Source organism: Lampris incognitus, chromosome 8, assembly GCF_029633865.1.
Source record: "Lampris incognitus isolate fLamInc1 chromosome 8, fLamInc1.hap2, whole genome shotgun sequence".
NCBI classification, from domain to species: Eukaryota; Metazoa; Chordata; class Actinopteri; order Lampriformes; family Lampridae; genus Lampris; species Lampris incognitus.
This window is the reverse complement of record NC_079218.1, coordinates 14,780,216-14,807,265: the sequence shown is the minus strand read 5'-3', so window position 1 is coordinate 14,807,265 and position 27,050 is coordinate 14,780,216. Positions and strand designations below refer to the sequence as shown.

General features: G+C 42.9%; 1 protein-coding gene across 1 annotated transcript in view; it reads left to right on the top strand.

The window, feature by feature from the left end:
• LOC130116286 (roundabout homolog 2-like) overlaps positions 1-27,050 on the top strand; it is a 153,437-nt gene that overhangs the window by 115,267 nt on the left and 11,120 nt on the right. Inside the window, exons 16-27 of the mRNA XM_056284208.1 lie at positions 2,527-2,651; positions 2,767-2,938; positions 4,131-4,307; positions 5,005-5,031; positions 5,196-5,235; positions 6,802-6,929; positions 8,748-9,020; positions 9,814-9,976; positions 10,537-10,794; positions 11,844-12,106; positions 15,042-15,212; positions 16,645-16,887. Of these exons, the coding sequence (XP_056140183.1) occupies positions 2,527-2,651; positions 2,767-2,938; positions 4,131-4,307; positions 5,005-5,031; positions 5,196-5,235; positions 6,802-6,929; positions 8,748-9,020; positions 9,814-9,976; positions 10,537-10,794; positions 11,844-12,106; positions 15,042-15,212; positions 16,645-16,887 (2,040 nt within the window). The remainder of the gene's footprint in view (positions 1-2,526; positions 2,652-2,766; positions 2,939-4,130; positions 4,308-5,004; positions 5,032-5,195; positions 5,236-6,801; positions 6,930-8,747; positions 9,021-9,813; positions 9,977-10,536; positions 10,795-11,843; positions 12,107-15,041; positions 15,213-16,644; positions 16,888-27,050) is intronic.

Sequence of the window (27,050 nt, the reverse complement as noted above, 5' to 3'; positions counted from 1 at the left end):
ACACATTTAGTAACATTTACAATGGAACCAAGACCCTGTTATGTGTTGCTTTAATTGTTGCCCCCCGTCAGATCTCTACCGTAGTTTGTTGACAAAATTAATCATATTGTAACCTCTGGTTTACTCCCTCCTACACATCCCACCCCTCCCATGCGTACCTACCAATTTTCAAGCTAAGCCTGTGCCCTTGGCTTCATCCACCAGTGTAGCTGGAACGTCTCTGTTCTAGACCCTCCTGTACTTGTGTGCTCCTCCTGCCCCCGTGCCCCTGACCTGCATTGTAGGACGAATATCAATTCACTGTCAAAGTAATTGTAGCTCTTTTCAGTAAGATTTGGATATGAACTGTGGTGGAGCTGTGTAGACTGGCTTTGCTCACCCCCCCCCCCCAGCTTCCTACATTCACACAGTGGATCTTACATTTGAAACTGACAGCTGTTAAACCTGTGCATTAGCATTATTATTATTATTACTATCATTTACATATATTTTTACAGCGAATCTCCTTGTTACATAATTATTGTGCAATCAGATCAGTTTTGTGCTTGTAGGCAAAGTAATGTTTGCTATTGACTATTTGTCCACGTCAGGAAATGAAACTCGTGATCAGCTATAGCAATCTATGCACTAAAAAGATTTTTTTTTCCCCCAGCAAATCCCTGAGTTACAGCAAGATTAGCAAGGCAGTGTGTTGTTTCTAGAAGTATGGATAAACATGTCAATCCATTGTCGATATCTAGATCACAGCATTGGAATGTGCTCGCATTTCGCTACGTTGTTGTGTGTATGTGTGTTTGTGTGTGTGTGTGTTGCTCCTCCTACTGGTGCCAGTCTGTCCCTTTGCACATGCGCTTTTCAACAATTGAGTCTCAGTCACTCAGTCAGTCCCATAGGTCGCATCACTAGTCTGGCAAAATGTGACTGACAGCAATTGTTATAATTAATAATCAGAACAGTGAAATTGCCACTACTTATGTTATAGCAATTAAAATGTGCTTGATATAAAAATAATTTTTTTTAATTCCAATTGTCACAGGAGGTTGATAAAATCTAAATGTTTCAACAAAGCGACTCCAAATTGGATTTTACTGAGCTTGTGGGCAAATGAGTCAATTTACGAAATGGCATAAAAATTGCTTTTCAAATAGCAGAGACATAACCTCTCCCATGCCAGGCTGTGCTCTCTGGCTCACTTTGTGCCGCATGTGCTCCTTTATAAGCAAGGACTCTTTCTCAACTTCCCTTTGAAAAGCTGAAAATGAAAAATAAACTTGTTTAAATGTTATATTTCAGGACTTGGATTTTTTTCCCCCCTCGTGTCCAACCTTCACAGGCTTTTGTCCGCCGTTGTGTGAGCGAGATGCTGTGAACCTATTGACTACATTATGACCCCCCCATCGCCAAAGTTAGATCCAACTGGGGTGGCCAGTTACCAGTATGTTGGCAGGCTAGGTGGCGAAAAAAAAACCTAAAAAATTGTGGCAGCCCCCTTCCTTAAGCAGCATTACACAGCTATTGAATCCAGACAGATCCAGCACAGATAGCTTTGTTATGATGAAACTGAGAATTGCATTCAGAGATGCCGTTTCATCCAGCCCACCAGGAAACAGTGACTGTGTACCTGCACAGTTCTGACTGAATGATGATAATGTACTCCATGATACAGACATACCATTTCCTGTCTGCTAAATAAATAATTAAGTTAGGTTAATTAAGTGAGTAATTAGATAAGTAATTAAACTAGAATTGTACATTTAAACAATTAGCCATTGGAGCGTCACTTGGGATGTGGTACTCTGAGCCCCAGGCCACATTTTGGCCAACAATGCATTAGACTGCCTCCGTTACAGGGAATGAGAATTGGGGTTGAGCATTTCCATTTAAATGTACAAAAGATAATGCTTTAAATTGGAAGCATTAACACGGTGAATATGTGTGATGGCCATGATTTGTTATCAAAGTTGTGTTAGCTGCTGGCTTCAGCCTCCGATAAATGACATAATGCTCAACTGAGGTCCAGACTAACACTGCACTTCTGAAAAGCTGTTGGCTTGAAGGAACATGGGGTATACATACATATATATATATATATATAGTTTTTCCCCATTGTCCTCTACATCACAGCTAGCTACTCTTCTCTTACAAAAAAAAATAACAGCGAGAAAAAAAAAAAAACTATCACCAGAAGAAGAACATAGATTCAGATTGATTCACTGGATATTAACTGAACAGAGCTGCCGTCAGCTTTCAGTGCAGTGGGTCTTTCCAGCTCATTTATAGCACAGCAGCCTTCTGCCGCACTGGCTCAGAAAATACTTTGTCGTTTCAGCTTACTCTGTAGATATGAACCGAGGCAGTGTGTGAGTCAAACAAAGCTTTCTGTCTTGCCATGATAAATAGCCCTAGCAGGAAACTGACAGTCTATTTTCTGTTTAAAAAGAAAATGTATTAGATTTTATATATATATATATATATGTTTAATGTTTGTGTATTTTGCCTACTCTTTTTGCTCTTGGCTCCATCCAGCCCCCAGCGCCCCTCCTCAGCAGGTGACAGTCATTACAGTGGGGAACAATAACACCACCTCAATCAGTGTGTCCTGGGACCCTCCCCCTTCTGATGAACAGAATGGAATCATTCAGGAGTACAAGGTAGAGGTGCACGTTACATACCATATATCATGCCTCACGAGGTGTAATTTCAGCATATTCATACTGTGCCAGCCAACAATGAACTCTGTCGTGCTTGTTTGTCTGCCTGTGTCAGATCTGGTGTTTGGCCAACGAGACCCGGTTTCATGTCAATAAGACGGTGGATGCAACCATCCGTTCAGTTGTGGTGGGGGGCCTGCAGACCGGAGTGCAGTATCGTGTGGAGGTGGCTGCGAGCACCAGTGCAGGACTGGGTGTTAAGAGCAAGCCCCAGCTCATCGTCTTAGGTGATCCCCACACGCAACATACACAAACCAAGCAACAGTCGAGTCACATGACCCTTAATTTGGGGAACCTCGGTTTCGGTCACAGGTTGGAATCTGTATAAAAAAGATTTTATCAATTTATCGCGCTTGAAGAAAGATGGTTTTGCTTTGTGACACAGATGTCTGTCAAGAAATCAATAGCATTTCATTTAGTGTAGTGTCTGGTAACACTTTTCCGAGCGTTGTTAGCCGTATCAGTAATGCTCTTCTCTATCAGGGCAGCTGGTGCTAACAAAGTGGACAGTGTTATTGAGGGGGCTTATCAGCCTATCACTTCTTATAAAATAGCTGAAGGATGCACTGAATATATAAGCCAAGAATCAATATCAGAGCCCAGGCCAGATGCTCTTCATCTGTGACTTCTGACTGATATATGAGGGGGGGGGGGGACACCCCCAACGCCAGAGCAAGGAAACACTGGGCTGTGGACTGCTTACGCCTAATGATGGTGGGGTTTTCCTGCTGGAGACTGTGAATCTAATTTCACAGCACAGTAGCCGCAACGGAAAATCAAACTCTGTCAGAGCTGCTCTGTCAATCTCGTGTCTTGCAGCTCAACTTGATAAGTGCACCGCTGAATTGATTAACTCTTCCACATATTGGACGTACTGCCGCTCTGTTCTCGCTTTTCTTTTCCTTTTTTTTTTTGCCCGATTGTATTTTTACTCCTGCTGGCCTGTCTGTTTTTTTTATTTATTCCTTGCATCATCCTATGACTATTTGCGCTCCATGTGTCTGGGTGTTATGTCTGTCCTCTCGGGATCCTTTGTTTTAATTTTAATAAACATCCCTTGACCTCATCAAATGCCTTATTGCTGTTTGCATGGCAGTCATTGCATATTTGTTTTTGTTGTTTTTGTTTTTCTAACTGGGTTGTCTGACGGCATAAAGGTCGACGAAAGAAATCAAATCAAATCAAACAAAGCTTTTATTCAGCTGCAATTGTTTGATATGATAATCTTGTTCTGACATATTTATCTTGCCCATGGCCAGTTTTAGAAACAATATTATATCAGGCTCTTATTTGCAATTTTTATATGCTGTTTTTTATCTGATGTGATATGCTGACTACTGTAATTTATTCTCTTTCTTTCTTTCTTTCTCTCTGTCTTTCTTTCTTTTTGTGTTGTGTTGTGTTGTGTTGTGTCCCCAGGTGCGGAGCTGAGGGACGTAATGACGGGGACCGAGGGCAACAATAGCATATCTGATGTGGTGAAGCAGCCAGCCTTCATCGCTGGTCTGGGTGGGGCTTGCTGGATTGTTCTCATGGGCTTCAGCGCTTGGCTCTACTGGAGGAGGAAGAAGAGGAAGGGGCTCAGCAACTACGCAGGTTAAAAAAAAAAATCAATCTGCATTGCTCTGCATCAACGCACACTTAGTGCAGCGCCGCGGCTCTCGTGCCTTGAGAAGATAGATGCCGTGTTGTCACAAATGAGCCTCCGTTTGGGCAGGCTAGGGCATAAATGCAGAACAAAGGAAGTGTATGCAGCACAGATGGAAATAAGCCTTATTTCCTTTAATTCGTGGGGCAGTCGTGTGCATCGGCTGTGAACACAGCCTCATCACAACGCCACCTCAACACTCAGATATATTCATTAGAGATAAGTAAGTTAACATCCCCTCCCATTACTGGACCGTGCTGTTTACACATTAAAGGGGACTGCATTTACTTTCTGGTTCATAGTATTATTTCAGCTCGCCGCGGTTCAAGCACGGGGCTTTGGGCTATTAGCATGGTAATGTGTGTTGTCGCTATCACGACGCTTAAGTGTTGGGTAGAAATCATTGTGATTGAATAATTAGACACGAATTTGCATCATCCTCCGTCTTTCCGATCCCCTCTCTGAAAATTAATGGAGGGGTTTCACTCCAAAACAGCATACATCTTCTTAAAGGTCACTCGTTATGATTTGTGCAACTGATTTTTTTTAGTGTAACGGAAAAACTGACATTGTAAACAATATGATGACCTCTTCTACGATTATTTAACCACAAATGAAGTGACTCCCTTTCTTTTTGGCTTACAGTTCAGTCGTTCACCTTCACCCGGGCAGGTACGTCTTTCCCTCTCACAGCAGAATGTGAAATGTTCATGTTCTCATAGCTCACAGCCAGTGTGTACCAGTCGTGTAGATTGACGGCAGCAGATTTTCACAGAACAATATAATAATTGGGTATTTTCTCTCCCCCTGGTCACTCCTCTCCAATGGGACTGCAGTTACATTCCAAAGAGACAGAGGCCTGATTAGAAACGGAAGGTGAGAAATTACACGTTTTAATGATGGCGCTTCAAGTTTCAGCAATGTATAGGGAATCATACACGAGCATTACAGCGCCGTGCCTTGAGGTGCTCTGTCTCTCGGCGTTCTCTAGGAGAAAGAGCTCACTGGAATATCAAATGAAGAGTGCTTTACTGATGAATGGATTTTGTGTACATATTCCTTATTCATTTCAGTGCATCATGTACCACCTGATGACATCATTAATCACTCCTCTGAATATTAGCAGAGCCAATTAAAGCAGGTGGCCTGCTCTTTTATTCACCGCTCCTTCCTGGGTTCATCCAAGGTTGCTGTGACAGAAAGCAGGGGTCACGGGAGGATGGGGGTGGGGGGTGGGGGGGCAAGGGTGATAAATTTACTGGTCGACAGACTTGCCGCCCGCTGCTTTAACGCACCGATAGTGTGCGAGGATATCACGAGATAATGACCCAAGGGAGCTGGAGTCTGGAACTCCAGCGTGCGAGGACGAGGGTGTCCTTTTATCTCGCAGCGACTGAAGCCAACCTACCCCAAATATCACAGAGCTTAGCTAGATACTGATGCAAGAGGCGCATAAGGAGATTTCTCCTTGAAGCAAAATATGAAATTCTCTCTCGTTTCCTGCCTTCCTTTTCCTTTCTTTGCTTTGTCACACCTAAACAAGCAGACCTGCCCAGAGCCAAAACAAATGTTAGGAATAATACTCTAAAAATAAACCGTGTGTGTGTGTGTATGTACAAATGTGTTATTGTGTTGTATCTGCTGTTGGTATGGGTATATTATATGTAAATGTATGTGTGCTTGCACTACTTTAAATGAAAATTATTCACATAATTGTTTAAACACCTTTGAGTCATCACCATAGGGTTATGTTTAATTCCCTCGACACTTGCCAAGCTAGACTCAGTGGAGGACCACCACATTAATTAGACAAATATCAAGAAAGCATGCGGTGTGTGACAGTTTCATTTTAATAGCGCCCTATTTAGCCATATACTGTATTTCTGAACGCTCTACATTTATTTAGACCCCGTGTTTATGTGTCCTTTCTATTTCAATAAGCTAACTGGGGGGAAAAAATGGCTTTCTTAAACCAACAAATGGGATTTGCTGTCTCTGTTGCCATGGAGACGGTATACCACTGCAGCCGATCTGCCAGAGGGTGTCCATGATTCTCAATTTAAAATGTAAATTTCTGTGGAGCTGGGGCTCTAAAGCGGATTTAATGTGTATTTAGGCCTGGCGTGTTTCTCGGGGGAGAGTTATGGGTGGTGGAAACTAAAGGGGTGGCAGAAGCCTGATTTATAGACTTGCCACTTCATGTCCCGCTGTTGTTTATTGTTGCCCATGCTCTCGGCTGCTCCAGCCGAGTGGCTATGCTGAATGAGGCTTCACACCAATTTGTTGAAGATGCAGCTGGCTGGCAAAAAAAAAAAGTATTTTGTTAAGGGTACAGGCTTGATGTTTATCCGTGTCTTTCCTCTGTCTTTCCCGCCCTCTTTTTTGTGCACTCTTACTCTTTCCCCCTTCACCCCATCTTTTTTTTATAATGTCCTCTCCAAGTCGTCCTGGTCTACTGAAAGCAGGGGACCAAGGCCTCCCATGGCTGGCTGATTCCTGGCCCTCCACCAGCCTTCCAGCCAACGGGGGGTTGGGGAGTCCAAAGGGCAACAGCAATTTTGGCCGTGGAGGTAGGTAACACATAACGATAGCTGTAGTCCCGCTGGCAAAGCCGGGGGAACACGAGACAGAGTTTTAGCAATAGCCTTTCCAGACAGTCGATTGTGGCTTATTCCTCTCCACATACATACACACACATGCTTTTGGGGATGTCACATCACTAACTGAAAGTGATAAACCTAAATTTGGCTTAACTTAATACTGTATATGAGACTTGTGGGTTTTTCACGTGTCATTCTCTCCAATACATTGCCCCTGGCAATTCATGACTGTGAGCATGAGCTGAAGACTCGAAGTACAGTTAATTTGTGCAATTGTGTATTTAAAGTGGCAGTTGACAACTTTCCACCCCCCCCCCAGCATTTCCAAGTGGTATTATTGTTTGTGCCGCTGTCGCAAAGACAACCAGCTCGCTTTCCATTTATTAGCATCCTGGCTACAGTCCAAAGCAAGAAACAGCCTTAAGAATCCCAATTTGAACTAGAAACCCCCGATCTCAGTGCTATGATAAAGGCAGAGTAAAACATCCGGTAGGTAGTGTTCATAAGTAGGCAGGTTGTGTTACTTACTGATCCAATGGAAATAATGCCAACTGAATGTCGGTTTGGAACCCTCTCAAGTCTCCTGTGTTGTGTGGAACTCTAGTTCCCCAACGAGATCTGTTTCCCCCTAACCAGATTTTGATACAACACCGGTTCCCTAACCTCAACCTGTCTGTGAATGTTCTCATTCATCCAGGTCATGGTTATCCAAGAGAAATTGAATCAAGTGCAACTGGACTTGGTATATATCCGTGAAGACGTTTCGCCTCTCATCAGTTCGTGCCTTTCAGACTAGCTTGGTCTAGTCAGAAAGGCATGAACTGATGAAGCCTCTTGGATGAGAGGCGAACCATCTTCACGGATATATACCAAGTCCAGTTGCACTTGATTCAGTTTCTCTTGGATAACCTCAACCTAAACCCAAGTTTAATCTAACGCTTACCTTGACCTAATCATAACTGATAGCTAACCTGTTTCCATGCGAATACTTTCATCTGGCTGGGGGAAACAGAGTTCGATACAACACCGGAATGATCTCCATTGAGTGAATGCCCATCCGAGGTTCACTCTTGTTTTACCTCTTTCTATCACTCTCCCTCTTTGCCTTGTTCGCCCTCCTCCGTCAACAGGGTTATTTTTCTCTTGCTGGGTAGAGTTTCCGCTGTCACTTCGGATGTTCCACTGTCCACCATTTCCACTACTGGGGATAGCTACCAATAGCTACCAGGGAAAACAAAAGCGCTATTCTCTTCCTATTTTAGTTGTGCAAAGATTGACACTCTTCCTTTGTGCCAAAATTGAGCCTTCATGTTCCCACAAGATCATATCCGGTGGCAGGTAGTGAAAGCGAGACTTATAGGGAACCAATCTAAACACCGATGGTGTCATTATTCTATAGCCATTACATTGTGCAGTCAACATTTACTTCATAATTATAAGTTAAGAAAAAAGTTGTCTGTCTTAGCTCATTCCAACCCCCTTAGCTATCCTAACCTGCAGGCTTCCACTGTGCTAAGCAGTGAAGGTAAAGGTTAGCCCTGTGTGGATGTCCCTGTCTCTGAACACTCCACTGGGCTTCCACAGCATGTTGCATGCTATCTGCTAATTATTTCACTTGATAATCACTTTCATTCATATCAAATTCATCTGAGACCTGCTAAACTAACACAGGGTGCCAGGAAAGCATGGTGTTAATGACCTTAAAGATCGTTAACTTCATGTCAGCTTATCTCTCTGCGATCCCCTTTGTCCATTCTCACTCTGTTACCCTCCTCCCCCGTCTCTAAGATGTTTTACCATCCGCAGCGGTTGAGAAGACGGGCACCATGCTGTCTGACGGCGCCATCTATAGCAGTATTGACTTCATGGGGAAGGCTGGGTACAGCAGCCCAGCACGAGGCAGTCAACCCACCCCCTATGCCACCACTCAGATACTCCAGTCCAATAGCTTCCATGAGCTGGCTGTGGACAGGCCAGACCCCCGCTGGAAAGCCTCTCTGCAAGCCCAGCAGGAGATGGCCAACCTGGGATACTCACTGACAGACAGACGCCCTTGCAATGGTAAGGGAATTTGGAGAGGGATTATTCAAAATACACTTCTGTATTAGATATTTGGGCATGTCTAAGCAAGAAAGAAAAGGCTCTGTCTATTCCAGTGTCGCTGAATATGTATTGTGCCACAGTTGTTATCTGCGTGTGTGTTTGTGAGTATCTTGATTTTTGCAGGATGGCTTAGTATATTTACATATTCACTGAAAAAGGACCTTTAGGTTATTATCCTTAATTACTCCTCTATCTTCATCAGAAATCTTCCCTCAGCGCCGGGAGCATCTGTATCCCAGAAATGTCAGCGAACTACAACAAATGTCTTTGGATTTGCTTGATTAATGAGAGCAGAAAATCTCTTGCCTTCTGAGTCATGTGTGCGTACAATTAGCGCTGTAGCAGTGGGTGAGGGTGAATTTCCATGATTGCTCTGCCAGTCATCTATGTCGCTGTGCACTGTAGCCTGTGTGCTAAGCTAAATGACAGCACTGCCTTACCTGTGAGATAAGGGAGAGGGAGGAGGAAGTTGGTGAGGCAGCCTGACAGAGGTGAAACTTAGGTTTCCATGCCCCTACAAACACAGAGCCTGATGTGGGACAAGTTTTAAAAACTCAAGATCGCTACATAGTAAGTTATAAGATGCTGGTGCCTTTGTGTGTGTGTGTGTGGGGGGGTATTTAAGCCTACCAATAATTAAGTGAGGCCAAATACGAAAAGTGTTAGCTCAGCAAAATTCTTACCCAGCAGGCAGCAAATGAGACTTCTTACTATTCTATAATTAAAGTGACCAAAACCTTCCCCTCTTCAGTTGGAAAGCCCGGGAAGAAAAAGAAGGTGAAGGGTGGAACAAAGTCTTCGAAATCAAATGGGACGTGTTGGGCCAACATGCCCCTGCCTCCCCCACCCATGCACCCCCTACCCGGTACCGAGGTTGACCTTGACCAGTATCCTCCAGAGAACCATGGCGGAGGGTAAGATCCATTAATTGCTCATTCATCTTACTCCTACATCACACGTTTATACACACAGACACAAACACTCATGCATACAGGTGAGCCACGCACCTCACAAAGATATGTGGAGACAGATGTCATGATATCCTGCACCTGAATCATTTCTGTGTGTGTTAGTCTTTCTCGGTGCACATGTGCGTGAGTTGGTGAGTTTGTGTATGCGTTTTGAGCATTCCAGTAGAATGAGAGGTGAGAGCTTCCATTTGGAGCAGTTCACACACCATTTAGAGCTCCAACAGCCTTATGTAAAACGAACAGACCCATTACTTGACCAACAGCTTCCTCTCTGAGCAACTGACCAGTAGAGCAGAAAAAATGCAGTGCTCATTATTTACAATATAGACAGATATGAATTGAAATGATGGAAAGTATGAAGAATGACAGTGTCCAAAAAGAAGAAAAATACTATTCAGAATAGAAATATTCTGACTGTCGTTTCTTATCACTTCAGGTCCGAAGTAAGACATTATCTGATCAATTTAATGTTAATCATTGTTAATATTCTCTCCACATGTTAGATATGACAGCGACAGTTGGGCCCCAACCTTTGCTGTTCAGTCCTACCTCCACCGGGAACTGGACAAAAAGATGGAGGAGGAGCAAGGTCCCACCCCACCCCTCAGAGGAAGATCATCCTCTCCAACAGCGGCTACTTTCAAGCAGCCATCATCCTCCTCTCTCAGCTCCAACCACCATGAAGAGATGCAGTCTATTTTGCAGGCCCACCTAGATGAGCTGACTAGGGCCTACCAATATGAGGTGGCCAAGCAGGCATGGTAAGGCTCTTTAAATAAGACTAACATATTTCTTCAGTTGCACTATAGTTTCCCAACCCAGTCCTCAAGGACCTGCAGATTTTCTTTGTAACCCTGCATAGGTAGGTAGCCCTGCTTGTACTTACTCAACCAATAATCTCATAGCACTTAATTATGCAAGGTGTGCAAAATCTGACATAATTCATTGCCGATTGGTTGAATGACTACAAACAGGTACCTATTCAGGGTTGAAAAGAACATCTGCAGGATAGGGGGTCCTTGAGGACTGGGTTGGGAAACACTGCACTAGAGGATATTTAGGCTTATTTAGCTCATTGTGTTGCATATCTTGTATGCATCACATTTATATTGTCACATGGTGATGGGGCCATTTTTTTAACAGAATTACCACAGGTGCCCGTATATATGCATACATTACCTACAGTATCACATTTTGTTCATAAGAACTGGAGTTTCCACTATGCACAGTAGCAGAGGAGGCTGTAATTTTATTCATTTCATTCAGTAGATAGGGAGGGTTTTGCATATCAATGGCCAATGTTTGAGCTGTTCATACTGCTGGTATTTACATTTGTCACCCTCAACCTGCAGTCTGTTTCCCGGGGTGCAATAAAAACAGCTCTCTATTGATTGCAACTTTGATGGAGCATTGGAAAACTTGTCATGTCAGTGTCGACATGTGTCGCAGGGTAATGACTGGGTTTAGTCTAGCACGCTGTACTGACAACAGGAAACAGAGCTGGTAATTGTGCATGCATCTCTATAATGGGCCATGAGCCATCATGGAGGACAGCTGTGGGGGAGATAACAGATACGTTGCTGACAGTCCTGTCCATCCGACTATCCTTTCTCCAGTCCAATTACTACTCCATTGTGTTAGCGTAACACGCACCAGCTCAGAGAACGTAATCAGTGAAATCAGTGTAGTCGTGTAGATGCTTAGGAGAATTAATTCCTTCTCGGCTAGCAGACACTCAACCTTTTCTCTGCTGCACACCCTCTTTTTATGTTGTTTGTGTTTGTCGTTATGTCTTCCTACATTTCATCAGGCATAAGAAGGGCAGCCCAAACCTGTCCAACAGTTCCAAACCTCCAATGGACTTTATGACCAGTTCACTGGGCTCTGACTTGGGCGCCACCCTCCTCTCTGAGGAAGAAGAGGAGGACGAGGAGAGATATGCTGTTGTGTCGAAGAATTTGTGTGGCTACGAATACACTCCTGGTCACAGCATGGAAGTCCAGGAGGGCTCAGGTAAGTCTGACATGTGGCTAATCGGACTGGACAGACATTATTTTACTTCCTTTAACTCAGGTTTGGGTGTTTAGCAGAGTGATTACTTTGTGTTGAGCGTGTAAAACTTCTGATGATTGTGGCAAATTTGCAGAGCCAAAGTTACACTGCCTACTTATCACCACTATTAAGCAGTGCCTGCTGCCTTATCTGTGTCGATGGACATAAAGCGAGCAACCCCTTTTATTATATCGTGTTATTGCATTTTTATCCATGTTGTTTACGGTTAAAGCATTGTTTAACAATGTTAGAAGTGCTATAAAGTGCAAAAAATACAATTTTTCTTTAGCACCAACAATCCCCTGCACCAACTGGGAAAAGATAAGGAAAGAAGGAATAGGAGAAGGAAAATGGGCAGAATTTAGTCAGTTGTTTCCTTACCGTACTAAAAGTATATGGCTCAACAATATAATCAGGTGTGAAATGGCTGGGATGAGAGTCAGCACCTCCAAGTCTGAGGCCATGGTTCTCTTTCGGAAAATGGTGGATTGCTCCCTCTGGGTTGGGGATGAGTTGCTGCCTCAAGTGAAGGAGTTCAAGTATCTCGGGGTCTTGTTCACGAGTGAGGGTAGGGTGGAGCGGGAGATTGACAGGCGGATTGGTGCAGCATCACCAGTAATGCGGACGTTGTACCGGACCGTTGTGGTGAAGAGGGAGCTGAGCCGGAAGGCCAAGCTCTCAATTTACCAGTCAATCTTGGTTCCAGCGTTCACCTATGGTCATGAGCTTTGGGTAGCTTTGGGTGAGATCACGGATACAAGCAGCTGAAATGAGTTTCCTCCGTAGGGTGTCTGGGCTCAGCCTTAGAGATAGGGTGAGGAGCTCGGACATCCGGAGGGAGCTCAGTTTAGAGCTGCTGCTCCTTCGCGTCGAAAGGAACCAGTTGAGGTGGTTTGGGCTTCTGATTAGCATGCCAACTGGGAGGAGACCCCGGGGTAGACCCAGAACTTGCTGGAGGGACTACATGTCCAATCTGGCCTGGGAACGCTTTGGGATCCCCCAGGAGGAGCTGGAGGGCGTTGCTGGGGAGAGGGACATCTGGATTGCCCTCCTTAGCTTGCTGCTACTGCGTCCCGACCCCAGAGAAGCGGCTGAAGATGAATGCAATCACATCATTGTAAGATGGTGACAGATGTACTCTTAGCCCCTCCCCTCAATTCAGGGATGGTCGTTCTCTCTTAACATAGATGGCTGTTGACTCCCCTTTCAAACCACCAGCATTCCTCCCTATCAAGGATGTGCACATCCACATCCTTGAGCGAGTGGCCACTGGTCTGTAGATGGGTGTAGACTGCAGTCCTGGCCTGACGTGTTAGCTCTCCTGTGTTGTGCCAGCGTCTGTTTGGGTTCCCCAGTGCATGTATAAATGATTAAGATATTTATCAGTGGAGACAAATACAGTTCTGAGGTTCTTCTTGAAGGCTATGTTGTCAACCAATTTCTTTCCACTGATAAGTAAAGTAAGCTCAACAGACCATTTTGCTCCTGTCAGGGTTTTTCTTCTTTGCCTGTAGACAAAACCCTTTTAAAATAACTTGAGACCCTGTTTGCTTCAACATCATCAAAGTCATCATATAGAAAGTTTTCAAAACTTTGGAAGAGTTCTACATTACATTTTTCACCAGTGTCTAAGACGTCTAACATTTATAATTTGAAGCAGTTATTAATAGGGTTCTGTCTGAAGGTCTAACCATAGAGGAAAACTTGAAGGCTTTTCCCAACGGGACAAAGCCACTTTTTTTTTTTTATGCAAATCTATTGTTAGGAAGGTTAAAACCAAATTCTGATTTATTTTTCAGCTCAAGCTTTTCTCCAACACTCAAAATGTCATGTTGCAGATGGAAATATAGGTCAGTTTTACTAAAATAAACGCAGACATTGACAATAGAGAAAAATCCTTAAAAGAGTCACGTTTGGCTGTCACATATATCCTGCAAATCCCATTGAATTAAATTGAAAAGAGAAAAAAATCCTTCAGTCTGAATGAATCAAAATGTGAGAAAAGGGGTATGGTGACAGTGTTTCTACACAGAGTGCCGAATTGTCACTTGTGTCTTAAGGACGATGTTAATGATGTGGATTTTTAAGATGTTAAATGTGAGTAGAACATTCTCACATGGACAAAGGAAAACTTAGGCGTACTACCATCAAGATCTTGAATTTTGCATACTTTCTGTCAGTCCAACAAAGAAACGGGATTGCAGAAAGACGTATGGTTCTGCTTGCAGCTTTTCACTACCTCTTCCACAAACCCAGTTTATAACACATTCCTATAACCTGAGTAGAGCTTAGCATGGTTTTCTTAATATGGGAAAAGTTGGAAGGAGCTCAATTTCCAAAAATAATGAAGTATCACCAACCTAAGATGAATTTTAAGGGTGAAGTGTTTAGATATGATTAGAACAGTTTTTTTCTTTTAACCCCTTGTACTTGATTTGGGTCAAAATTACCTGTTTTAAATAACTATTAACCATATGTATTGTTAATGTGATGTATATTTCAATTGAGATGATGATAACATATATTCAGTGTATATAAATAAAACAATCTAATATATATATACACACACACACACACACACACACACATATATAATTTTACAATTGTATTGCTATAAAATCCACTGGTGTCCTTGGTCAATAGGACCAAACAAAAAAGGTACATCCATTGCTAAATAGTGAGAACATGAGGTTTAAGATGACAATTGAAAGCTAGAACACAATATGTAGGTTAATATAATTGGTATATAAGATATATTTCAATATGTATAACTGTTTTGGTTTCATGTGTGCCTTCCATTACAAATGCAACACCCACAAACGACATGTTTGCAAAGCCAGCTCCGTGGTGTTGCTTACTTGCTGTGTCCAGGCCAAAGACTTTGACCGCCTCTCAGATGTGTTTAACCGGATCTTTCTTTCCATCCTGTTTCCTCTCTACCTCCTGCCCACTTTAGGTAAAACCTTCACCCAGCAGCAGCGGCATCATCCTGGCAGTTCTGGCTCAGCAGACAGTAGTGTACTGGGCACACAGAGCCTGGGCCACAAGAGGGCTCCACAGATTGGCCTCAAGCCCCGGACAGGCACAGTTGGAACTCTGCCCAGAAGAAGAGACACTGACAAAGATGGTAATCCGGAGTCACATTGTTTATACTTAGTGCTGGGAGATATTTACAGTATTATTACCACAATAATCATGGGGAACTTTATATACTAGTATCGATGTACAGACGTGTGACAAATTAAAGGAAAAACCAACATAAAGCCTCTGAACTGTACTGGAGAGATGAACACCATTCTTCCAAAAGATACACCCTCATTTGGTGTTTTTCTTTTACCCCCTTTTTTCTCTCTCCAATTGTACTTGGCCAATTACCCCACTCTTCTGAGCCGTCCCGGTCACTGCTCCACCCCCTCTGCCGATCCGGGGAGGGCTGCAGACTACCACATGCCTCCTCCGATACATGTAGAGTTGCCAGCCGCTTCTTTTCACCTGACAGTGAGGAGTTTCGCCAGGGGGACGTAGCGCATGGGAAGCTCATGCTGTTCCCCCTCCCCTTTGAACAGGCGCCCTGACTGACCAGAGGCGTTACTGCAGTGACCAGGACACATACCCACATCCGGCTTCCCACCTGCAGACGCGGCCAATTGTGTCTGTAGGGACGCCCGACCAAGCCGGAGGTAACACGGGTTCGAACCAGCTATCTCCATGTTAGTAGGCAACAGATACACCTCCACACCACCTGAATGCCCTCTCATTTGGTGTTTTGATGATGGTGGAGAAGAGCGCTGTCTAACATGACAGTCCAACATCTCCCATAGGTGTTCAACTGGGTTGAGATCTGGTGAACGTGAAGGCCATAGCATATGATTTACATCATTTTCATCCTCATCAAACCATTCAGTGACCCCTCATGCCCTGTGGATGGGGGCATTGTCATCCTGGAAGAGATCACTCCCATCAGGGTAGAAACATTTCATCATAGGATAAAGGTGATCACTCAGAATAACTTTGTATTGATTTGCAGTGACCCTTCCCTCTAAGGAAACAAGTGCCAGGAAAATGCCCCCCACAGCATAAGAGCCCCCAGACCCCCTTACTGTAGGGGTCAAGCATTCAGGTCTTTCCTTGAATTTTTCCCCTGTCTGTATATCACAATATCTGCTAACCTATATATGCAGAAATGCCATGTTTAAGAATCCAACTGAGATTCATCCCACTGAACTGTTCGGTAATGTGAAGTATAATATTAAACCAAAACTAGCTTTCAAATAATGTTCCCTCAAATATTTCAAAACTGGTTTTGTGAGAAATTTTAGGTAATAGATTCTTGTTGTTAATTTAGACAACAAAATTGGGTACCATAATGTGACAATATCCATATTTCATCCTGATACATTACCAGTGAAAGACATAAAAAACACTGAATTATTGCCCACTCCTATTTATACACATAAGGGGGTAATTATATTCTCCTCCAATATATAGCAGTAAGTATTTACAGTCAAAAAACCTTATATCATAAAGTCTGACTCCTTTCCCATGCTACACACCCACAGCTGCCTTGAAGTCCCTGTCCAGTGTGGATTCCTGCATGCACAGCTCGTGGGCAGCCACGACCTCTGACCCCTCAGAGGAGTGCATGGTTTCAGTATCTACATTGGAACGGCAGCACATGGCTTCCTGGAGTGGCACAGCGTCCAACAGGGCCACCCTGAGAAGAGGTACCCATCAGAGACCTGGCACTGATCTTTCCCACACCATGACTCAACCCACAAACAACATAGAAAAGAGGGAACAATGTAAGTATTTATCAGCTCCTGTAACATGCCACGTACCATGAGTTCTGTGTGTATGGCAGGGGTGCCCAACTCCAGGCCTCAAGGGCCGCAGTGTCTGCAGGTATTTATTCCAACCATGCTCTACACAACCTGATTTAACTAATTAGCTCACCTCTTGGGTCTTGGACCAAGGAGGGAAAGGAATTAGTTAAATCTGGTGGTATAGTGCATGGTTGGAACAAATACCCGCAAGACACTGCGGCCCTTGAGGCCTGGAGTTGGGCACCCCCGGTGTATGGTATGCTTTAGGGGTGAAGGAGTGTAACTGGCAATGATCACATGATACATATATTCTGAGCCAACAAAGACTTTACCGTACTGGTTCGCACCTTATTATTCTAATTTTGGTTTGGGGTTTTTCTGCGGTTTGAATACATATGATTTTGATTTGTCATGAACAGTATTGTAGCGAATTCGGGGGGCAGCTCGGCTGGACCGGGACGCGAACTCGGATTTCCTGCACCGCTGGCAACAACATTAACCAGTCGACTAAAGGGTCTGACCTGTTAGGCAAGGGCTACCGAGCCTATTCTTCTTTGATCGTTACATTGCCCCCTTCCTTTGGGATTCGAATCACCACAGCCAGGACACAAACCTGGAGCTCCCACACTGCAAGCGACACGTTAACCAGTTGACTAAAGGGTCCGACCCGTTAGCCAAGGGCTTCCGAGCCTATTCATGTGGATCATTACATTGCCCCCTTCCTTCGGGAAGGGTGTCCCCGGCCAGACTGTCACAGCCGGGGCACAAACTCATATATTCCGCACCGCGGGCGACAACGTTAACCAGTCAACTAAAGGGTCCGACCTGTTAGCCAAGGGCTACCGAGCCTATTCTTATGTGATCGTTACAGTATTAATTATTAATTTTCACTGTAAATTCTGTAAACACACATCCGTTGCCCAATTGATCCCTCATCTGTTGCTCTCCCTGAGGTTTCTTCCTATTTTTTCTCCCTGTTAAAGGTTTTTTTTTAGGGAGTTGTTGTATTACCGTAAAGCCCCTTGAAGCAAATTTGTAATTGTGATATTGGGCTACACAAGTAGAATTGACTTGACTATGAAGAATATATATATATCCATCCATTATCTTAACCGCTATCCTGCACAGGGTCGCGGGGATGCTGGAGCCTATCCCAGCAGGTGAGGAGACACCCTGGACAGGCCGCCAGTCCATCACAGTCCATACAATACATATATGTAATATTCTTGTCTACCAGTGACCAAATGTGGCAGCTTAAGGCCGTTGCATTTCTTGAATGCTCATTCCTGAAGCTACTCATGTGGGCGTTAAACCTAATTTTAAAAGAGAAGTCGGGAGAATAAAAAAGAAAATGTGTGGTATATTCACAAGCAATGGACTAAAAAAAAACAAATTCACTTCCTCGACACCTCATTAGACCTTAGAAATTGTACATAAAGACCATACATGAAGCCCAATAATATAGTGTAATACATCCTCAAAGAAAGCAGTCATCCACCCTCTATCTTGAAAAATATACCAGTGAGCATAAATAAGAGACTCTCACATTTACATCTAGTGAAGTATGAAGCAGCCCCCCCCCCCCCGAATACCAAGAGGCCTTACAAAAAAGTGGATATAATTTCAGGCTTAAGTACAACCCATCATCAACTAGCAACAGCCAGTAATAAAAAAAAATGCAGTAGAAGGTGAAACATCACCTGGTATAATCCCCCCTACAGCAACACCGTGGCTTCTAATATTGGCAAACCTTTGGATGAGTGCTTTACCCCAGACCATCAATTCAACTGGAACACAGTCAAAATTAGCTACAGTTGCATGCCAAATGTTCAGCAGGTTATTTCATCCCACAACACAAGCATCATGACCAAGGCACAGACCCCCCTCACCGCAACCAAACACCACCAACTGCAACTGCCATGCTAAGACATCATGGCCCTCTTGAAAGATAATGCCAGACAGAGGGAGTCATCAACCAGGCATCGGTGACAACTGTAAAGTGGACACTTACATTGGACTAACACAGGGCCCTTTTAAAATTAGGTTTAATGCCCATATGAGTAGCTTCAGGAATGAGCATGCAAGAAATGCCATGGCCTTAAGCCGCCATATTTGGTCATTGGTAGACAAGAATATTAATTACTCTATTTCATGGAAAATCCTCACAAAGAACAATGCATATCCAATTAACAGCAAAAGATGTAACTTATGCTTTGCAGAGAAATATTTAATTATTTGCAAGCCTGATATGTCTACCTTGAACAGTAGAAATGAACTGGCCACCAGCTGTAGACACATCTGCTGTGCAATTACAAGTAAACCAATGTCTTTATTATTACCCCCCCCTCCATTAGGTGATACACACGACATTTATTACATGTTATATTTTTATATTCTGTCTGCCCTTCCAGCTGTGCCCCAGCACCACTCTAATATACGATATACGTAAAGTACCCCATTTGACGTTACATTTTAAACGTATGCTATTTCAACAGTGCCCTTTAAATCCTTGTAATGTTTTCTATCCCCCCATTCGTTCCTGTGTATCACAACTACCTAGCCCATTGGTTATAATTTTTTCAAATGTTTTTGATCCTCTCATTGGCAGCTGATGACTGCATGCTGCACAAAACAGGCTTGTACTGAAATGCATTAAAAGGTTTTTTTATCTACAGCTATCTTAATATCGATAAGATATTTTATATATATATATAGTAACGTGCATGGATAAGTAGAGACGTTGGCCCTTGGCTAACGGGTCGGACCCTTTAGTCGAGCGGTTAGTGATGTCTCCCGCGGTGCGGACTATACGGGTTTGCGTCCCAGTTGCAGCAGTTCCTGTGGTTGCCCCCCCCGAATTCGCTACATTGGTGTCAGTGGGATGGTGAGACCGTGAGGTCATCGGAAGCGCGTGCGCCAAGGGATGTGAGGGAGCTGATATGCTGAAGCGCTTCCCAAAGGAGGGGGGTAGTGTAACGTGCATGGATAAGTAGACACGTTGGTGCTTGACTAACGGGTCGGACCCTTTAGTCGACTGGTTAACATTTTCGCTTGCGGAGTGGGAGACACGTGTTCCGGCTGTGGCGACTGCCCCCTGAATTCGCTACAATATATATATAAATATACACATACATATATATAGCATTCTTTTACCTGTAACTGTCTATAGTGTTGTGAGTGCTCAACTAATAAGGAGCAGAATATCAACACGGATACAGGAAAAAAGATTTTGATACGTTGCAGTACAGGCCTGTTTGGTGCGTCTCGCACTCATCAGCTGCTAATGTGTTTTCACAAAGAATCATACAGTTTGTGTTGTCCAGCATCACACCCCTAATTTCGGTTGGACAGTGACCAATCAGATGGGGCAACATTCAAACTATAACAACCAATGGGGTAGGTACTTATGATAAACAGCAACAAATGGAGGGGTAGAAAACATTACAAAAAACAAAACCCAGTCCCATTGGTTGTAATGTTTTCTACCCCCCCATTGGTTGTTATAGTGTGAATGTTTCCCCATCAGATTGGTCACTGTCCAACCGAAATTAGGGGCGTGACGCTGGGCAACGCAAACTGTATGATTCTTTGTGAAAACACATTAGCAGCTGATGAGTGCGAGACGCACCAAACAGGCCTGTACTGCAATGTATTACAATCTTTTTTCCTGTATCCGTGTTGATATATATAAAAATAAAACGGATGCAGATACAAATAGAGGTGCACGTACACTCTTATTACTATACAGTATATAAGTGTAAAGCTAAAAATAAAATATGTTCTCATTCAATTCCTCCTGTCTGTCTTTCAGAGCCTTTGTGATGCATTCCCACCTTCAGTTGCTGCCTGTCCCAGGACACCGTCTTTATAAGCGAAATGAGATTCCACTCTGCGAGTGACACAGAATGAAGGTTGTTGGAAAGAGAAGAGACAGAATGTAGAGAGAGGGAGACATAAAAATGCAGAGCTGTAAATGTCATGTACAGTACAGACACCAATCTCACCGTTTTCTTTTACAGTGTTACTTTTGTTCTTCTCTTCAAATGAATAAACTGTATGGTACATGTCTACTTCTAGTTCCTGTCTCAGTGGAAATGAAGAAGAAAACTCACACCTAAATCCATTGACTCTGGAAAGTGAAGGAACTCGCATAATTTGTAAATAATTTTTTAGGGTTATTTTTTCTTTCATTTTCTTTGCTATGCAAGCCAAAATCTGATGTTGTCTCTTTTAATTGTGATTTATTACTGTGAATCGTTTTGCATTAATGCTCAAAATGTTAACTTATTTGGATGAAGCTATTGTATTGTTGTACTTTGCACAGAGCGTTTTTGGTGATAATAAGCACAAACTCATCATCAGCTGAGCTGAGGAGGAGAATCATGATGGCAAAGAGGGACATATATGATATAACCGAACCTAAATAGAAAAAAAGTATAATACTTTGCAGTTCTGAGAGAGATGCCAACATATGAGAGCAATGAAGGAACACAGACAAAACAGCTTAGAAAAAGATGGCAAAACTATGTGGCTTTATTTTTCACACACACAAAAAAATCCCATCGTGCATTGTACCTTTAATCATTCTTTAACAGCTGCCACAACAGCTTATGATATTAAAAAGGACAAGGGCCGTTGTCCAGTTTTACAAATATTTGATTTTTAGGTAGATTCCTTTTTTTTTTCCTCGAACAATACGTATGATAAGTCACATTTAAGGTTAATGACACTTCATTACTCTACAAACCGTATGACATTGCAAGTTCAGGAAACTGGAAGATCTGGGGATCTACTAAGACAAAGGGCATTGTGGGAATTGTTTCTGTGTGTGGGATGATGGAAGTGATGGGGCATGGCACTCAAAAAGTCTGAATCCACGCACCACCCAGAGGAGGTAAATATACAGGCGTTGGAAGAGCCTCGTTTCTCTTGAAGACAAGTTGCCCATTTCAAATATAATTGTTATAACTGAGAGACATTAAATGTCACTGTAGATCCTGTCTCTCCACTATAAATGGTCATGGAGTTATCATCTTGTAAAGATATGAGTCTAACGTTGAGCAAAGATTTCTCCTAAAAGCAACCGAAGATCTCATCAATATTTAAACGCAGCCAGAGACGGTTTCTGCCTATGAGATTTATAATGCAGTGTTTGAAACGCTTATTTTGATGGTTCTGTTCTGATTGTTCTTGTAATGGATCTCCCTTTGAAGAATCTTGACCTGCCAGATTGGTTTGCCCTCAGGAATAAACAGGCACATACAGTATGGGCATTTTCAATCCTTCAATGCAAAATAAAACGTGTATGTGGAACTGAAGCATATGTTTTTCCTGGTGTGCCTTTGAGGAATTGTTATTCGCCTAATGCAAGAAACCGATTGAAGGGGCAGTTTAAGATACAGTACACTACAATTTACACTATCAAAGTACGATCAGATCCAGATCATTGGAGATTTCTGTGATGTTTCAACTTCACAGCTTTTCAACACCTCTATGTATTCTCAAAGAGTCATATAGGGGCCATAAGGAAAATAAAACTTTTTTTTCATTATATTTCCATCTCAAACTGAGCATGGGGAATTTATAGAGTGAAATTATGATGTTTAACTTTTTCCTACTTACAGGTCATATTAATATACCGAGCAAGATGGGATGGTCACTTTTTCCCCCCTTTTATTAGTATTTTTTTCTGCCAATAACCTATTCTGCATATTTTGAACTTCACAGGTTTTAAGGCTTTAAAGGTCGACTACCATATTAAGGTTGATGACATTTTGGATTTTGAAGTAATCTTAAAGAGATTGCAGATTAAAATAGCAAATGCCTTATAGCCCACACACATAGGGGGAAGATAGCGATAAGATCGAGTCAGGAGGATTTGCACAGGACTTGGATTTGAATAGGTTCTACAGGCTTTAGTAAATCATGAGAAAGTCAAATGTTCTGAACGCTATCTTGGTTCTCATTTAAGATCAAAAGTAGAGGATGGAAAACCATTTAAAACTTATTCATAGATGAGATGACTGCTTAAAACTTTAACTCTGAAGAATTGGAATCATAGAAATTCTAAAACAACACTTAATATTTCTAATATCTGAAGCATACGTGGTTTTAGTTTCAATAAAGGTTTTTTTTTTTTGCTGACTTGCACTGATTTGTAATGTGCTAATATGATTGCTAATGTGGCAGTACTATCGATGGGAACTTTTCAAATTTAATGATTTGGCAAAACCTACTCTGCCTATGATTTGTTGCAGCCAAAGACTGCAGTCACTCATTCTGTCCGAAGACAAGCTTTGAATTTATCCCACAGCCACAGCATAGCGCAGACTTGTGCATGTTGGCTCAAGGTTTAAAACTATACCAAAACATTAAAACCACCTGCCTAATATTGTGTAGATCCCCCTTCTTGCCACCTAAACAGCTCTGACCCGTCAAGGCATGGACTCCACAAGACCTCTGAAGGTGTCCTCTGGTAACTGGCACCAAAACGTTAGCAGTAGATCCTTTTAAGTTGTGCAAATTGCAAAGTGGGGCCTCTGTGGCTCAGGCTTGTTTTTCCAGCACATCGCACATCGATCGAATTGAGATCTGGGGAATTTGGAGGCCAAGGCAACACCTTGAACTCAGTCATGTTCCTCAAACCATTCCTGAACAATTTTTGCAGTGTGGTTGGGCACATTACCCTGCTGAAACAGGCCACTGCCATCAGGGAATACCACTGCCATGAAGGGGTGTACCTGGTCTGCAACAATGTTTAGGTGGGTGGTACATGTCAAAGTAATATCAACATGAATGCCAGGACACAAAGTTTCCCGCAGGACATTTCCCAGAGCATCACACTGCAACCACCGGCTTGCCTTCCTCTCATAGTGCATCCTGGTGCCATCTAGTCCCCAGGTAAATGACGTGTGGGTGTTCTAGGGGTAGGACATGAGCACCACAACCCCCCCCCCCGCCTTAGACCCCTGTTTCAGTCTCCACAACATGCCAAATCAAAATGAATGCCGTGTATTTCTACATTCTCTTCACCACCATATGCAAATAATACTGAGTTCAAAATGTACATTGTAGCACCACCCCCTTCACCCCAAGATACTATATTTACCAGCATTCACATACCGTAGTATTAAGCAATGACTTAAGACTTTTTAGTGTCCGTTAAAAAATACAGTTTTCACAAAAATATAAAGAATACGACTTTAATTCTCTTTTTTCTTATTTCATCCATGATACACAAGATGAAAAGTGAGCTACATTGTCCAACTCGACCATACCCATTACTCAAAACCAGTTTCAGTGGGTGAAATTGGCAAGAACACAGCACCTTTCACATTACAAAAACACCCAAAACCCAGTGTCAAAAATAATAAAGGGAAAACTGCCCTTTTTGCCGAGTACTGTTGCCCCTTAAAACACAATTTTGGCGGAAAATGTCTGAGTATGAACATGCCCCTGAATTTTTTAGTAAGGAAAGGCAAAAATTGCCCAAATTGCCTACATCTGCTCAAAACATCCAGAAGTGCTCCTTTTTTCTCTACGAGAAACATTTTTTTTTGCCAATTGTCTTCCTGTCCAACATGCTGTGCTTTTCCTTGTGATCATGGCACACAGCCACACTGTTCAGGCGTGCTTGTGTCATAGTGCTCTGGAGCCATGTCCTCATGCACAACCAAATCACGGTCAACATACCTTAAAACACAATGCCTCTTGCTCTTTTCCTGCTTGATCTCTCATGCTATCCATCATTATGGAGAACTGCAAGTGTGGATCTTGTCAGCAATGTCCCTAACAATGGAGGTGCTGATCAAGTGAAGGAACGCGTTTTGAATTGTTCCCAATGTGTAAACATACTTTTTACTTCCCAACCACCTGGCTAGGCATGGGTCTTCTTCTCCTTTATACTTAAGCAGTTGATCAAGATTCCCCTCACTCAAATCATGGCCCCTGCGAGCTAAACCCTGTCTTACCAACAACTGCACAGCACCAATTATTTTTAAGAGGCATGCCCTTGCTTCCTCTTGCTGTGATGCACTAGCGCTAGCCAGCTGACACTGCACTGATCTGTCTTCATACAGATAGGTAGTTATTGCTGCCTTGTGACAATCAGAGTTTCCACGTAAACTGAATCGCTCAATGGCCTTTCTCCAGCTCTTGAAGCCTGCTGAAATAAATGCAGGTTCTGCATTCTTTGCCAGTGGTGAGGTATTTGTGTGAAATGCTTTGCAACAGTAAAAGCACAGCACACCTTCCACACCAGGACTGAAATGGAGCCATGGGAATCTGTTGTACCACTGTGTTTGGAATGTAAGGATAGATTTTTCCCACTGACTGCTTAACAATGAATTTGGGATCTGATTGATTTGGTTTAGTTGCTGAGAATGGTTGGTTGGAGATTGCCACAGCAGACGTGTCCAACACTTCTGTGACCTGCACCATACTTTCCTAACCCTCTTCTTCTCCTATGCTGAAGCCCTCTCCCTCTCCTTTTCTTGTGTTCTCTCCCTCTTCATCTCCCTGCTCTCCTTTGTCCTCCTGACTCCTGGACCCTACTCCTCATAAACATCCTCCAAATAAAGTTTAAAAAAAACAAACAACAAAAACTCATCAACATAATAGAACTCAATGTTAATATTCCTGAGCATTTTCTTCCTCCCTCAACCCCCGCCCCCCGCCCCATCTCGTCTGCCTTCTGTTGAATGCCTCTCTACCACAAAAACGCTAACATGTCCAGAGCATTAACTATAAGATGAGGGCAAACCTTAAAACTAATTTCATTTGACTGCTCACAACGTTAACTTCATCCTCTTTCATTGAGGTTGATGTCTGATGTGATTGCCTATCCTAAACAAGCAGAACACAGCAGCAATAGGGATGCAGGAATTATTTTTTAAAATAGGTTTTAAGCTCAAACAAATACCTTTAAGTTATGTAAATGTTACACAAGTTATGTAAATGAACACCTACATAGCATTAACGCAAGAACAAAATTAATGTATTACTATCAAATTGAATGACTGCAATCACAGATTGCAAGCTACCTTTCTGTTTCCTTCCAAAGCATAGACCAAGCAAGCCCATGTCACTGTAACTCCACTTATATGACTACTTGACTTGAAAAGGGAGTCACAATTTTCTCCTGCTTTTTCCTTTTGTGCATTTCCTCCAATCTTGCATAACAAAAACAAAAAATGTTGAGCAACGCCAAACTCATTGAATTTCACTAGCAAGCTATCACTAACACTAGCAAATACTATCAAGGTAGCCAACATTGGTCTGCTACAGACTGCTAACCTACTAATTAGCAGCTTGCTGAGACAAGAGACATTTTAAACTGAGGGTGTAAAATATGTCCCAAAAGAGGGGGCATTCAGAATTTAACTTGCTATCTAGCTGTGAAAACACTATCTAGCTACCATTAGCTTGCATGACGTTTGTTTGCCCATTTCATTTTATGTTCAGTGACTAATGTTAACTGACATCACAAAACAAGACAAGGATACCAAAGAAAATTCTACATTACTAACTAGATAAATAGCCGTTTCATACCTCTGATCGGTTATTCCCTAATGCTTTATCACAGCCAGCAGTGAGTGACAGAAGCACAGTTTCTGAATGCACGCAACTTCACCGCAGTTCAACCGTTTACCCTTGCCTGGCTGGCTGGGTTGGTGAAATGGATGCGATTGGCTGGATGGCAGTTCAATCAATCTAACTTGACCAATACGTTTTCATGTATGGGGAACTCGGTTTTGTTTAATCAATGACTACCTCAGGAAAAAGTGTGTGTGGGGGGGTGGGGTGGGGGGTTGGAATCATGTTTCTGTGAAAGTGCGGATGTCGCAAACCCTTAACACCCATGGCTGCGACGCCCCTGGATGTAAAAGAAAACATGATTCATAAGACCAAGCCACCTTCTTCCACTGCTCCATGGTCCAGTTCTGATGCTCACGGGCCTATTGTAGGCAATTTTGCATGTGGACAGAGGTCAGCATGGGCACTTTGACTGGTCTGTGGCTACGTAGCCCCATACGCAGCAAGCCGCAATGCACTGTGTTCTGACACCTGTCTATCATAGCCAGCATAGCTCCTATTACTACTGGGACTACAGTAGACTTCACCTGCCACATCGTATGACTCTA